The sequence below is a fragment of the Dama dama genome, chromosome 26 (genome assembly GCF_033118175.1).
Source record: "Dama dama isolate Ldn47 chromosome 26, ASM3311817v1, whole genome shotgun sequence".
In the NCBI taxonomy this organism is placed as follows: Eukaryota; Metazoa; Chordata; class Mammalia; order Artiodactyla; family Cervidae; genus Dama; species Dama dama.
Window position 1 is genome coordinate 31,774,309 of NC_083706.1, and position 15,858 is coordinate 31,790,166.

General features: G+C 40.8%; 1 protein-coding gene across 1 annotated transcript in view; it reads right to left on the reverse strand.

The window, feature by feature from the left end:
* The window catches only part of TXLNB (taxilin beta), a 53,411-nt gene extending 38,878 nt beyond the window's left edge, over positions 1–14,533 (reverse strand). The window contains exons 1-3 of the mRNA XM_061130189.1: positions 14,405–14,533; positions 11,220–11,663; positions 720–811 (exon numbers count right to left, since the gene is read on the reverse strand). Coding sequence (XP_060986172.1) covers positions 720–811; positions 11,220–11,649 — 522 coding nt within the window. The 5' untranslated portion in view covers positions 11,650–11,663; positions 14,405–14,533. The remainder of the gene's footprint in view (positions 1–719; positions 812–11,219; positions 11,664–14,404) is intronic.
* Positions 14,534–15,858: the final 1,325 nt, after the last annotated feature.

Genomic DNA, 15,858 nt, shown 5'->3' on the forward strand with positions numbered 1-15,858 from the left:
CTTTCTTCCAAGTGGACTATTGTAAGAGTACTGGTGAGGAGACCATCCACTTCATGGATTCTCTGAATTCTGGGAGTGGCTTCTCTTCCTGCCATGGGCCCTAACTTGTTGAGAGGGAGACTGCATGTGGAGGATCTATAACTGGAAACAAAATCCATGTCAAGTGCTTTGCCATTGTGGGGGGCAGGAGAAGAATGTAGATCATGGAGAATAAATGAATGAATGAATGCATTCATCAGGAATAAATGAGAATGTTTCACAAACTGAGGGGTGGAATTAAGTCAACCTCTGCCTTACTTGAGAAGACCGTTCCCTCAAAAAACCTGTGCTTAAGAACCGGTTGAAAGTTTACTTTTTATTTCTAGTGTACTTCTGTTTTATTGCAAAGCCAAAAAGAACTTTTAAATTTTCACAATGTTTAATTATCTCTGATTTGCTCCTCTCTCCCTCAAATTCTGCACATAATTGAAGGTGGAATGATTCCAACTCTGTTCTCTTTCTTCCTTTTGCTTTTATTCCTCAGTTTTTCTGTTTCTTTCTTTCCTGATTTAAAAAATTTCCAGATTTAAAAAATCTGCCTTTGTGAATTCTGATTTTGACTTGCCTGAGGTAACCAGCCATAATCTATAATGATGTACTTGAAAAGCTAACAGCCTCCTTTTCTCAGCTCTAACCAGAGCTTAAGTCTTTCTGGCAAAAGGGCTAATTAAAGAACTTACCAATTCAGCATATTTCTTGAATAAAAAGTCAAACTTTTCCTCAGGAGTTTGCAACTTGTTCAGATTTTGCATTAGCAGGTTGGCTTCTTTGCCTTAAAAGAAAACAAAAACCATAAAGACATTTTAAAAATTAAGAGTTGAACTTGAAGTCAGATGATAAGGGCTGGAATCTCAGGTGGTCTACTTGTTGTGCTAAGTCGCTTTGGTCATGTCCGACTCTTTGCAACGCTATGGACTGTAGATTGCCAGGTTCCTCTGTCCATGGGATTCTTAAGGCAAGAATAGTGGAGAGGGTTGCTATGCCCTTCTTCATGGGATCTTTCCAACCCACATGTATTTGTTAGCTGCTATCCAGCCTTGGGCAAGTCACTTCATCTATCTGAGATGCAGATGGAATTTTTCTTTTTTTTCCCTTTGAAAAGGAATGACGCCTACTTTGCAAAATAAGTGATTAATTGAGAAGTTTATAAAAATGTGTGGTGCAGTGTCAGGCTCATGGTAGATTCTCAATAAATGTTGACTATAAGAGTAGTCCCCAAATGTCCATCCCAAGAATTCGTTCTTAGTTACTTCCCCTTATATTCTAAATATTCCAGGGAATTTTGAACATTCTGAAAATATTCAAAAGAATAAAAATCCACTGACTTTATGGAAGAGTGAATCATCCACTTCCCCATGTTAATTATTAAAAAAAAAAAAAAGGAAGCAAACCAGCCTATATCTGACTATCATAAAACAGTCGGCATTAATACCTGGAGCTGTAAAAAAAAATCCCAGCCCAAAGTAGAGAAACTTCACAGTTTAGTCTGCACATGTTTTTGGTTTTGTTCCTTTAGTGCCTCCTTCTTTTTTGGGGAGGAAAACCAATTGTCTTGTTTCTGTGTGTGAGCCCATTTCATGCAGTTTGGGTGGGAATAACTCTGATCATATTTCCTATCAGAGAATAAAGTCAATATATTGAGAAAATGGACCCAAGACATGCAGGGCCTTTTCCGCAGGCCTTTTTGTGTCTCTTTGGTTACAAGTTTAGCCTCCTGGGTCTTCCCTTCTCCCACCTAGACCTTAATTTCTGCTGGCAGTTTCGTTTTCTGTTCCCAGTTGGAGTTTATGTTATGTTTAAAAACTCATCTGTTCATGATTATTTGATAGTGAGCCTTAGATTCTTTCTTTCTGTTCCCCATTGTTCTTTCTTTTGTCTTTTGAGCTCAACCTCCCAGTTAGCCTTCCTGAGATGCTTGGCTCTTTGGTATCCACAGGGATACCTGTAGATCTTTCAGTATCCATAGGGTTGAGGGTTGCAGGCAGGAGCTGGACCCTGAGGCCTACACACATGTACCACTGAACGTATCTTTGCCAACAGTAGGGTCAAGGTGGAGCAGCTTCCCCATTCTCACCTACCTGTTAGAGCTTCCCTGTCTAATCTGAGTAGAGAAGTCAAGCCACCCAGCAGAGCCTCTGTTTCCTGATATAAATCTGCTTGAGAATATTAACAATTTTGACAACCTCTCCCAAAAGAACAGGCAGTTCTCCTTTGCTGGAATTTTTGCTTTCATCCTGGAGAGGCAAATTTATCATGGAATTAGGGTTTCCAGGTGAAATATAGGGTATGGGACACTCTTATACTAAAATATAATGGTGTCTCTGAAATTTAATGTTCCTTGGGTGGCTTGTATTTTCACACTTGCTAAATCTGGTAACTCTAATGGCATCAAAAAATTTTAGGTTTAGAAGGAACTTCAAAGAGCACCCAGACAACTAGTTAGTTTTATAGATTAAGAATAGAAAGCCCAGAGAAACCCAAAGTTATGTAATTAGCACTGGCAGAGCCAAGGCTTGGATCCAGGGCTTGTCTACTTGTTCTAAATCACTCCACTCCCATGTGGAATTTTGATGCTAGGGAAACCTAGAGAAATAAAAAGAAACTTCTTTTGAAAAAAGAAAAAAATGACCTCATTCCTAACAGCAGGTTTCATCTATCTTTGCCCAGTGAGTCAGTTCAGATTAGAGACATGGTCTGAGACGGGGGAGAGGGTGGGGGTGAGTGGTGCCTAACCAGCAACCCAATTATGGCCTGTGGCATAACACTGCCTTTAAACTGATAAGCTCTGCTGTCCCACCCCAACCAGGCTTGGCTTTGAGTGATCTCTGTAGCAGCAGGGATGGCTTGTGTTGGTCTGGCCATCCCTTCACCCTGGTCTTCAGTTTGTGGAAGGCGCCTATGTAATGACTGCTGTCCTGGGTTACAGGATCATCCATTAAAGGCAGGAGACTGTACTGTTGATCATGTCTGGCCCAGCACCCCGTATAGTGTTTGGTCCATGGCAATTGTTTAGTGAATCTTGGTATAGTAATGGAACTAAACAGAGCCAACCTGTGTACACTAATATCATGTAAATCAAATAAACACTGTCCAGAAAACAACTTTGTGATCAACTGGAGGAAAGACAGGTCTTACTCTCACTTGTGACCTGTAATGTATGCTTAGCATAGCTCTCAATGTGAGTATCAACCAGAAAACCATATCGTGTTTCTTTTGGGAAAGATAGAAACACTTGAGTGAGGCCAGTGGGTCTCTTTTCCTATGTTCATTATCTTCTCCCCCTTTAGTTTTTCTAACAATGAGAACAGTTTTTTTTTTTTTTTAAATTGTCACACTTGCTGAGGTCTTTTTCTGCTCTCATATTCTCTTATTTTGTATAGAAGTTTAACATTCAGATGCATCAATCTACCCTTCAAAAATGATTTCTAAAAAAAAAAAATCCAAGAAATTGGAGACAAACATGTACATAATCCATTCTTTGTAACATGAGAGAGCTGAGTTTTTACATGATCATTAGAATTTTGCTGGACTAAAGTACGGTGTCATCACTTCATGGGAAATAGATGGGGAAACAGTGGAAATAGTGTCAGACTTTATTTTTTTGGGTTCCAAAATCACTGCAGATGGTGATTTCAGCCATGAAATTAAAAGACGCTTATGCCTTGGAAGGAAAGCTATGACCAACCTAGATAGCATATTAAAATGCAGAGACATTACTTTGCCAACAAAGGTCTGTCTAATCAAGGCTATGGTTTTTCCAGTGGTCAGGTATGGATATGAGAATTGGACTGTGAAGAAAGCTGAGCGCCGAAAAATTGATGCTTTTGTACTGTGGTCTTGGAGAAGACTCTTGAGAGTCCCTTGGACTGCAAGGAGATCCAACCAGTCCATCCTAAAGGAGATCAGTCCTGGGTGTTCATTGGAAGGACTGATGCTGAAGCTGAAACTCCAGTACTCTGGCCACCTGATGCGAAGAGTTGACTCATTGGAAAAGACCCTGATGCTGGGAGGGATTGGGAACAGGAGGAGAAGGGGACGACAGAGGATGAGATGACTGGATGGTATCACCGACTCGATGGACATGAGTTTGAGTAAACTCTGGGAGTTGGTGATGGACAGGGAGGCCTGGCATGCTGCGGTGCATGGGGTTGCAAAGAGTTGGACACGACTGAGTGATTGAAATGAACTGAACTGAAAGTGCTGTGTGCGATTGTGTGGAGGAGAGATTAGACCAATCATCTTGTAAGAAAGGCTGTCATTGCAATTTTAGGAAATGGGGTCATTAGGTGACAGTGTCAGACACAAGAAGAAAAATCAGCTTTATGTGTTTAAACTACTAGCAGTTTCTTAAAGAAACCTTTCCTAAAAAGAAAAAAAAAAAAAACACTGAGCCTAATAATGAGATTAGCAAGAAGAGATAAGAAAGCCTTCCTCAGTGATCAGTGCAAATAGAGGAAAACAACAGAATGGGAAAGGCTAGAGAGCTCTTCAAGAAAATTAGAGACACCAAGGGAACATTTCAAAGGAAGAAACGGTATGGACTTAACAGAAGCAGAAGATATTAAAAAGAGGTGGCAAGACTACACAGAAGAACTATACAAAAAAGATCTTCATGACCCAGATAATCACAATGGTGTGATCACTCACCTAGAGTCAGACATCCTGGAATGCAAAGTCAAGTGGGCCTTAGGAAGCATCACTAGAAACAAAGCTAGTGGAGGTGATGGAATTCCAGTTGAGCTATTACAAATCCTAAAAGATGATGCTATGAAAGTGCCGCACTCAATATGCCAGAAAATTTGGAAAACTCAGCAGTGGGCACAGGACTGGAAAAGGTCAGTTTTCATTCCAATTCCAAAGAAAGGCAATACCAAAGAATGTTCAAACTGTCACACAATTGCACTCATCTCACATGCTAACAAAGTAGTGCTCAAAATTCTTCCAGTGAGACTTCAGCAATATGTGAACCGTGAACTTCCAGATGTTCAAACTGGATTTAGGAAAGGCAGAGGAACCAGAGATCAAATTGCCAACATCCGTTGGATCATCGAAAAAGGAAGAGAGTTCTAGAAAAACATCTGCTTTATTGACTATGCCAAAGCCTTTGACTGTGTGGATTGTGGATCACAACAAACTGTGGAAAATTCTTAAAGAGATGGGCATACCAGACCACCTGACCTGCCTCTTGAGAAATCTGTATGCAGGTCAAGAAGCAACAGTTAGAACTGGACATGGCACAACAGACTGGTTCCAAATCAGGAAGGGAGTACATCAAGGCTGTATATTGTCTCCCTGCTTATTTAACTTATATGCAGAGTGTGTGAAATGCCAGGCTGGATGAAGCACAAGTTGGAATCAGTATTGCTGGGAGAAATATCAATAACCTTAGATATGTGGATGACACTACCCTTATGGCAGAAAGTGAAGAGGAACTGAAGAGCCCTCTTGGTGAAAGTGAAAGAGGAGAGTGAAAAAGCTGGCTTAGAACTCAACATTCAGGACTCCCCTTGTGGTCCAGTGGCTAAGACTCTGAGCTCTCAATGCTGGGACCCTGGGTTTGATCCCAGTTTGGGGAACTAGATCCCATATGCCACAACTAAGACCCTATGCAGCCAAATAAATAAAAATAAATATTAAAAAAAAAAAACCTCAACATTCAAAAAACTAAGATCATGGCATCCAGTCTCATCACTTTATTGGAAATACATGGGGAAACAATGAAAACAGTGATAGATTTTATTTTCTTGGGCTCCAAAATCACTGTAGATGGTGACTGCAGCTGTGAAATTAAAAGATGCTTGTTTCTTGGAAGAAAAGCTATGACCAACCTAGACAGCATATTAAAAAGCAGAGGCCTTACTCTGCCGACAAAGGTCCATCTAGTCAAAGCTATGGTTTTTACAGTAGTTATGTGTCGATGTGAGATTTGGACCATAAAGAAAGCTGAGCACCAAAGAACTATGCTTTTGAACTGTGGTGTTGGAGAAGACTCTTGAGAGTTCCTTGGACTGCAAGGAGATCCAACCAATCCATCCTAAAGGAAATCTGTCCTAAATATTCATTGGAGGGACTGATGCTGAAGCTGAAGCTCCAGTAGTTTGGCCATCTGATGTGAAGAACTGACTCATTGGAAAAGACCCTGATGCTGGGAAATGTTGAAGGCAGGAGGAGATGGGGATGACAGAGGGTGAGATTATTGGATAGCATCACCAACTCAATGGACGTGAGTTTGAGAAATCTCTGGGAGTTGGTTTTGGACAGGGAAGCCTGGCATTCTGCAGTCCATGGGGTTGCAAAGATTTGGACACAGCTGAGTGACTGAACTAAATTGAACTGAATAATGAGATTATTTCAGGGAAAACTAAAACCTTACAATAAAAAAGAAAAATGTCAGAAAAAGCAGTAAGAAATAAATATATCCATTTCCAACTTGGGTCAGAAGAAAGTACTAATCATTTTATCCCAAACAATTATTTTTCCCTTACTTCACTTACTCCTCTAAACCCTCCTCTGTCTTCAGGATCTGACCTAAGTTTGAGCATCCCTGTGAATCTATTCATGAATCCTTCAGTCTCTGTGGATTCCTCTCTTCCCCAAATTCCTCTGGTCTTCTACCATTTCTTCCAGAAAATTTAGCATTTGTTTCAAAGCCACAGGTTGTTTCCTTCTCAGAGTGAAACTAGAAATCAAGCTAAAATCTTATAAAATAGACCACCTGGGAAGGTGACCGTTCTAAGGCAGAGCAAGTCAATAGCTGAAAAGACTTGAGAAAACCAGTGTCCTAGTCAAGATGCTACTCAGAAGGTAGAACCGAAACTCCCTTGTAACTGGAGAGATGAAACCCATTAAACTGAACTGTAGCCCCGCTAAACGCTTCTCAACCGACATACCAATTATTTTTGTCTATCTTTGGTCCTGAACAGGAGTGACTTTAGGTCTGCACTTTGCTTTCTTTATGACTAATCGCACAATCACATCAATTAGTTGAATAACTTTTTTGGGGCAGACTTTAAAACTCTCTAGGCTTTAATTTTCCTATCTAGAAATCGATACATTGACCAGATAAATTCTGAGCTCATAATAGACCTGTGGATCCGCTTTGTTTTTCTCCCAGAATTGTGCTGCAGACCCATGATTTCCTACTCAATTGGTTATCAACCTGAGTATCAAAAGGTATATTACATCTATCATTGTTTTGTGCTTCTTGCTATGTGGTGCTTATGCCACTCACATAATGTTGACAGAGGCGAGATGAGTAAGACACCTGTGAGCTGGAGGATGGGGTGAGGGGAGGAAGGGACAGACTTAGGCGTTAACAGGACAGGTCATAGTGCTGTCTAGTGGGGAATCTGTTTTTATTTTGTTCAATACCAAGGAGAAAGTGACTCCACCAACTAAAGAGATTTTAGTGTTCCGTCAACTGCTCTGGTGTGTTACTTGTGGGAGGATATGCAGTCTGTAAAGGAAAAACAAGTCCTGGGTGCTTGGATTGTAGAGACATTTCCCAGATATTAATCAGTGTTCTGTGAAAGAGGGATGTTTTTGGTCCAGTAAATTTAGGAAATATTGTAAACTATGCCCATCACTATTGGAGATTTTCACTGTTGTGTATGTTAAAGGTCAGAGAATTCTGGCAGTTGGGAAACTATCTTGGTCTGAAATTTCAAATATCCCAAAGCATATACTTTGGAAAATTTTGGGTTAGAGAGAACATTTCAGTATCTCAAAAATATCAATAAAGCAAATGTTATCTGACAAACATATAATAATTAAAGATTGGTCTTTGATCAAATATGTAAGCAAAGACTAAGGATATGTCTTGGATATGGATTGAATGACATACTCAACTTTTGTAAAAGTTCTGAATAGTTTCTAAAAGAAGACCACAGCTGGCACTTTATATCTTTTCCAGAAAGGTAGAGGAAGCATTTTCTGAAGCATAAAACCATTGCTTCCACAATCTGTTTGTGTCAAAATTACCCAGAGTGCCTTGGCCCCAATCTAGACCTACCAATTATGAATCTCTTTGCTCAGGAATGGCATTTTTGACAAATTCTGTATTTGATTCCAATGCACAGTTAAGTTTGAAGTCATTGGTCTAGACCATAGTTTAAATGACATACTAATGCCATTTAATTGATAAATAGCCAAGCAGTTTGTTGAAGCCACTTGCAAGCAATTGAAATGATGTTTAAAACGGTGGTTGCATATTTAAATTAGCCTAAAAATGTTGTTTAACTCATAATGTAGATGAAATAGTACATTGTTTAGAGAATATACTGAGAATCTTCAGAGGAACAGCTTGAAAGTATCAGCGGCTTATACACATATAACTAGAGTGCACCCATGAGGACACTCTGATCACAAACATTGGTCCTGATAAACACATTCAGTTGAACTTTGTTAATTTATATATAATGGCAGAATTAGTTGTGACATTTTTTTCTTTCTCTAAAATTTTTTGATTATTTGGTAAAGGAAAGCGTGAAGTCGCTCAGTCGTGTCCGACTCTGTGACCCCATGGACTGTAGCCCTACCAAGTTCTTCCATCCATGGGATTTTCCAGGCAAGAATACTGGAGTGGGTTGCCATTTCCTTCTCCAGGAGATCTTCCTAACCCAGGGACTGAACCCTGGTCTCCTGCATTGTAGACAGACGCTTTACCGTCTGAGCCACCAGGGAAGTAAGTATGTGGTTAATATGCTTCCCAGGTACATCTGTGCAGTAAAGAATCAGGTAAAGAATCCTGCTAGTACAGGAGACCCAGGTTCAATGCCTGGGTCGGAAAGATCCCCTGCAGTAGGAAATGGCAACCCACTCCAGTATTCTTGCCTGGAAAATGCCATGGACAGGGGAGTCTGGCAGGGCTACAGTCCATGGGGTTGCAGAGTTGGACATGACTGAGCTACTGAACACAGCAGCACATGAGGTTAATACAGATTTTGAAATAACTCGTGGAAGACAGAGTAGAAACCAAAATTGGTCATCTTTAACTTTACCCCTGCTTTTGTCATACCTCTCCCCCATTATAACACATGCAAATTCCTCTGTGGAAGTAGTTTTACAGTGATAAAGCCAAAGATCTTTTCTGGTTAGAAACACTTGAAATCATTCACCCTTGCCATGTGATTTTATATTATCTTATGGAAAGTTTAACAATGACTAATGCAAGAGCTTATTTCTGAGATGCCTTGGATAGGGAACAAAAAATACCTCTATAACACAGAGCAGCTTTATTCTCTTTCCCAAAGTTTCAAAATACTAGAGTGATTCCAACCTTGCAGTTTAGAACCTGGTATTATCTGAGTTAATCTTTATGCTGAGTAGGTAAAGTAGCTGTTTGAATGTGTCTTTTAGCCCTTCTTGAAAGCATTACTAGCAGTGGTTTCAGGCCTCATAGTGAGAGCCTATGCCAGCACAGACATACTTTGGGATTTGCACATAACCTGTTCACTGAAGTCTGAACCCAGTTCTGACTCTAGTGCTCATGATCTTTCACTCTGCCACACCGGCTTCCAGAAATTAGCAAGATGTGACCAGTATCTCAATAGATTCTCCTTCTAGTTTGGAATGAAAGTGAAAGTGAAGTCGCTCAGTCGTGTCCGACTCTTAGCGACCCCATGGACTGCAGCCTACCAGGCTCCTCCATCCATGGGATTTTCCAGGCGAGAGTACTGGAGTGGGTTGCCATTGCCTTCTCTGCTTGGGATACAGGTATATAAACAGATGATTGCTGCAGAAAACTTAATGGAGAACTACAGAAGATGATGCTAACTCTACCTGGGCATGTCAGGGAATGTATCACATAGGATGTGGTGATTGTAGTGTTTCAGTGAAATTTCACCAAGGAAGACAGGCAGAGGACACTCATATATGTAGTAACATGCCCTCACTCATAGCTAGAAGATTAACTCTCTCACCCTTCTTGTATAGCCATTTTTGGTGTTACCAACCCCCCTACCCCATACTCTTCTAACAATTTCCTGTGCCTGTTCTAGCACTTTCCTATATAACAATTAGTGTACATGCCTACTTTCTCTCTAGACTTACAGGCCTTAACCAAAGATCTTTTTTTTATCTTTGTGTACCTCATAAAGACTAGGCATTAGTAAATATTTGCTGAGCCAGTTAACTAGTGAGAGTGAAAGTATTTCCTGCAATTTTCAGCATTCTATAATTAATATATTTCTGAAGTTTTATTAAAATAAAAATATTTTATATATATAGTAATGGAAATACTCAAGTGATCCAGTGACATTCATTTTATATACAAAACCATCCCTATATTTAGACTTTGTTTAAATCTAGATTCCACTAGCTTTGCTTTGAACAATTTCCTTTTCATTTATTCACTCACTTGTTCATCCTTATAACAGATATTTAGTAAATATTCATTGAACACCCAGCACATGTCAACCACTGTTCTAGATGCTAGACATCCAATGATGTCCAAATACACACATTGCCCCTTCTTTTGAGATAAAAGAGCTAGTGGGGACAAGATGTATTAATCAAATAATCACAAAAATAAATGTATACTCTCAAATGTAAATGTCAGGAAGGAAAGATACATAGTACAACCGAAATGGAAAACAAGAAGACTTCAGGGTGAGACTAAGGAAATGCCATTTGAGTTATGAGCTAAGCGATGAGTTAAGTGCCCAGAGGGCTGAACTGGGAAATGGGGAGGAATTTCTAGGTAGAGAAAATAGAATGGACATGGGCCCTGTGTGGGAGTGGAGCATGGCCTGTTCAAAGAGCTGAAAGAGAAGATGAGAATGACTAACTACTAGACGGTGGTGATGACAGTAATGGTGTAATCAGGGCAGCGTGTTCAGAAAAGAGGCTTTGGGGGGTAACTTGTTGAGAGAGAAAGCTGGTTGGGGTTAGATATTAAGGCCTGAAAGACAATGTTGAGAAGCCTGGCCTTTGTTCTCTGAGCAGTGGGAAACCAAAGGGGACAGAGAGTAGATGGGTAACATGCTGAGAAATTCACTTGAGTTCTGTTGCGGGGGAGGGGGCTGGGGAAAGCATGGTGAGAGAAGGTGTAGGGCGACCCCAGAGGACGCTGTTGTGCTCAAATCCAAGTGTGGGGTGCGGCCTTTAGCAAAGCTTGGAAGAAGTGCCCCACTTTAGGAATAATTCAAAGAAAAATCATACGTTAGAACGTAACTACTTGCCTAATCCTTTTAGACTTTTCTTCTCCAGTTTTTGCTCTTTGTTGCTGACAGGCTCTTTGGCTGTGGATGGCTCTCCAGTGGCTGTGGGTTCTCTCGCGGCCTCTTCGGGGGCCTCCTCGCAGTCTCCATCCTCGTTGTCAGGTGGGTCTGTGTTCTCAGGCTGCTCCTTGACCATGATGGTACCCTCCTTCCCTGCAGCGGACCCGTACGTGTTAATGATGTCTTCCAGTTGTCGGTTCAACTCTTCAGAGATATCCTGGGCTCCCCGTTCCAGCTCTATACCTGCCACCTGCTGTGGTGCTGGGTGTGGGCTTGAGCAATCCTGATTGTTTTGCTTCTCCAGGCCATTGTGGCTGGACAGTGCTGAACCGGCCCCCGCAGGTGTTGACGGTGGCTCCCCCGACAGCTGCCCAGGCTGATTGCTCTCCATACTGGGAGTGGTATCTGGTAGTAAGCACAGCCAGGGTTGATGTAGTTAACCCAGTTACAGGCAAATGGTAAGGCTAGCCCCACACTGGTACCTACTGATTACAGTTTCTAACACAGAATGAATGTACTTCCACAAAGCATTGATATTGCAATTAGTTGGGTAGGAACAGTGAGAAGCATTTCCAAATTAAGTCATACAGTTAGCATATGTTTGATTTTGGTCTTTAATTTCCAGTAGTATCTCCTATTGTTGACATTAACAGTTAATTCAAGGTATTATTTTTTATGGTCATATCTGTCATTTTGCTTAGAATAGACAATTTGTGTTACCATTCTCATCTATAATTCTACGTAGATTTACAATAATTGGAAATACATTAATTTAATGTTTAATCTACATTTAATGTCTACATTTAAATTGATACTTTTCCCCTAAAGTTAAAACATTGAATATAAGAGCCACTGACCTTACTAAAATCATTCACAGCAGTAACAGTCTAAACTCTATTTTAGTGCATATTGATTAGTGTGAGCCCATTGCGTGTTAGTCACTCAGTCATGTCTGACTCTTTGTAGTCCAATGGACTGTAGCCCGCCAGGCTCCTCTGTCCATGAAATTCTCCAGGCAAAAAGACTGGAGTGGGTTACCATTTCCTCTCCAGGGGGTCTTTTAGACCCAGGTATTGAACCCAGCTGCATTGGGGGCAGATTCTTTACCATCTGAGCCTCCAGGAAAGCCCATGAGCCCAATAATATAGATCAGTTATCATACTAGATACAGGAAGTACTTGCTTTTCTGCTATTGTCCTTTTCCCAGATGAGCAACATGTACTTATTAATCAGAAAAAAAACAACAACCACTTTTTTGAGGTTCAAACCAGCATCATTTTTGACATAAGACTGTATGAGGAAAGGTGTAGATTAACCAATAAACGTGTATGGTGATACTCATAAGGACAGTTCATTGAATTTCTATACCATTTTATTCCAATGAGGGCTTCCCTGCTCAGTTGGTAAAGAATCTGCCCTCAGTGCAGGAGACCTGGGTTTGATCCTTGGGTTTGATCCCTGGGTTGGGAGGATCCCCTGGAGAAGGAAATGGCAACCCATTCCAGTATTCTTGCCTGGGAAATCCCATGGACTGAGAAGCCTGGCAGGCTACCGTCCATGGGATCACAAAGAGTCAGATGCGACTGAGCAAACATTCTGTCTTTTGTTCCAATATAAAAACTGATTTTCTTTTAGGGGAAAAATAAACCCAACGTATTATGACTTTCTCATCTCAATCAAGAAGCTCTAGGATAACAATAATTTTTAAGAAGTAGAAATGTCTAAAAAGCAGGGAGGGAATGATCCAGGGGAATAATCCAAGTATAGTATAATAATCCAAGTATAATAATCCCAAGTAATCCCTTTGGAAACAGGGAGTGAGGGATGGGCTGAATCAGGCTTTCTAGGGTGGCTGGATAGAACCATTTCTAGAGTTGCAATATGTTTAGCTTCGGCCTTTAAGTTATGGTGCATTTTACTTGTGAATAATAATTAATGGTGGTGCTGCTAATTAGCAGCATGAAATTACTACAGGGTCCTAATAATCCACAGGCTATGCTGTTGTGTTGGCATGAAAGTGAAAACAAAAACACACTGCTCCATGCACTATACAGCTTCCTCCTTCCCTCCTCAGGGCAGGTGACGTCAAATGCTCGAATGCCAATAAGAACAGAAAATTCAGCGTCCAGACATTGCCACCCACCTGCGGCCCTCACCAAGTACTCACTAACTTTGAAGGAAGAACTGTTTTCTCTCACTTATTTTAATTCACCATCTTTCTTATCAAATGATGCAGTAAACAGCTTCACTGTCTTCATCACTGGGATTATTTATCCCAAGCTCTGCTTGTTGGGCACAGTCCTCTATATATAACTTATGCTTCCGCTGAACTTGGACAAGGATCCATGGCACCTGCTGTCCAGCCAGTAGTTATTTTAAGCTCTTCTAAAAGAAGCCCTGGCCTTTAACACCTCATCTTTAGAACTCAAAGGAAGAGAATACTTTTTAAATCAAATTGAAAACAGTAAACATTGATTGGTTTAAACCCATATGTGGGTTTTAAAGTGTTAGGGGGGCTTCTGAGGATGCAATAAAATCTAAAGTAAACCAGACTTCAAAGCAATGAGTTTAAAACTAGCTGTCCATAGGAGTTTTAGTGTGGTTAGTCTGAATACAAATGTTTTGTTTGTATTTTATTTATTCTTCATTCATCAGAGGCCATAATCATTGATGTTTTTTACATTAAGTCCATGGATCTCCTTTAAACTCATGCTCCACATTTACTTTAAAACAGAGTAACTGAGTCACTGTAAACCACAGGACTGCTCAATTCCTAAAAGTAGCCTCAACAAGTCCCCGAAAGGACAAAAACAAGAAAGTAAAAAAACTCTTGTTATTTGTAAATTGTCTGTTTCTATATCAATTAGTTTTATAGCAAGAAATTATTTCTAAGTTTTATCTTCTGTAAACTTTATTGCCCGTCTTTTGCCTCCTCTGAGAGAGAATTTTATTTTTCACTTGTCCTGGCAGTCCCAGCAGATGACCACACTCACACACATCCCTTCCTGAGCAACACATTTTACTTATAAATAAAACAATGGAAAGTTCTTCAGCAGTTCACTGGCAGTCTCAAAGTTGCAAGTTTCGCACACCACAAACCGCACCCTACATCTCACAGGGCTCGGGGGAGTGTTTGTCATACTTACCAGAAGGCAAGGTGCTAAGCAGAATAAGAAAGGAGAGGCAAGAGGCAGCAAAAGCTCGTCAGAGCAGCAGCAACAGCAGGAGACCGGCGTGCGGCTGCGCCCTTACAGGGGAGAGAGAAACCACACACTCACACACACACACACACACGCACGCACGCACACTCACATGCAGTGGGAGAGCAGAGCGGGGGTGGTGGGGGGATGGGGGGAGAAAGAACATCCTGTGACACAGCAAGAGAGAAATACACCCGGGCTTCAGTAGCCGTCTCCTGGGCAAATGTCATAGGGAAAAGAAGCCGCTGATAGATCTCCTTGTTTTGTCCTTTAAAAACTTTAAACTCTCAGTACACATGCCCATCGCTAGTGCAACTTTTACTATGATCGTTCTTTGGGACAAAGACCAACTTTTCTTATTTCTTAGTTTATTTCCAGTGTAGCCTGTGATTCATCTTTTCTTCCCCCTCCTTCATATGCTAGCTTAATTAGTGTCAAGTTTCTAATGGGAAACAAGGAAAAAGAGGAACAATGGCATAACAGAAAGAGGTAGTAGAAGCACTTTAATTCTGATGTCATCATTTGGTTTCTTTATAAAATTTGAATATAAATTTAGATGGCCCTTTGGCAGTGGGTTTAGTGCCATCTTCATGTACATGCTAGTTAGTGTGACCTCCGACCCCATGTCTTACTCAGGTAACTGCCTTTATTCAGATAAGCCCCAGGGAAGCAGTTGCTTTTTCTTCTTTAGTTGTAGATTTTCCACAGTGACATTTCCAAGTCTTTCCTCCCTTCTCAAATCCTGAATTTGTTCCTTAATCCTCAGAAAAAGAACCTCCTCTTCACTGACCATATAACGCTTCTTTTTCTTAACCTACATCCATTCTCCTTTTCTCCTGTTTCTGGAAAATATGTTCCCACATTTTTCCAAATTGGATTCCTCCATCAGAGCTTCTTCTCTTGAGACTGACTGGCATACTGATACCCACTGTGTTAGGCAGGATCGTGCTGCCAGAAAGGCTTCCGCACCCTAATCTCAGGAACATGTGAATATGCTGCTTTACGTGGTGAAGGAGACTTTGCAGATGTGATCCACTTAAAGATCTTGAAATAGAGAGATTATCCACAATTACTGGATGGTTCCCATGTAATTATAAGGGTCCTTAAAAATGAAAGAGGGAGGCAGCAGGGTCCAGGTCAGAAAAGTAGACTTGGTGATCTAAGCAGAGGTCAGAGTGATGGAAGGACACAAGCCAAGGAATGTGAGGAGTCTCGAGAGGCTAGGAAAGACAAGGAAGCAGATTCTTCTCACAGTCTTGCAGAAGGGATGCAATTCTGCTGACACTTGCTTTCAGCCCAGTGAAACTCATTTTGGATTTCTGACCTCCAGAACTATAAAAGAAGATATTTGTGTTGTTTATAAGCCACTAGATTTGTGGTAACTTGCTTATGGCAGCAAA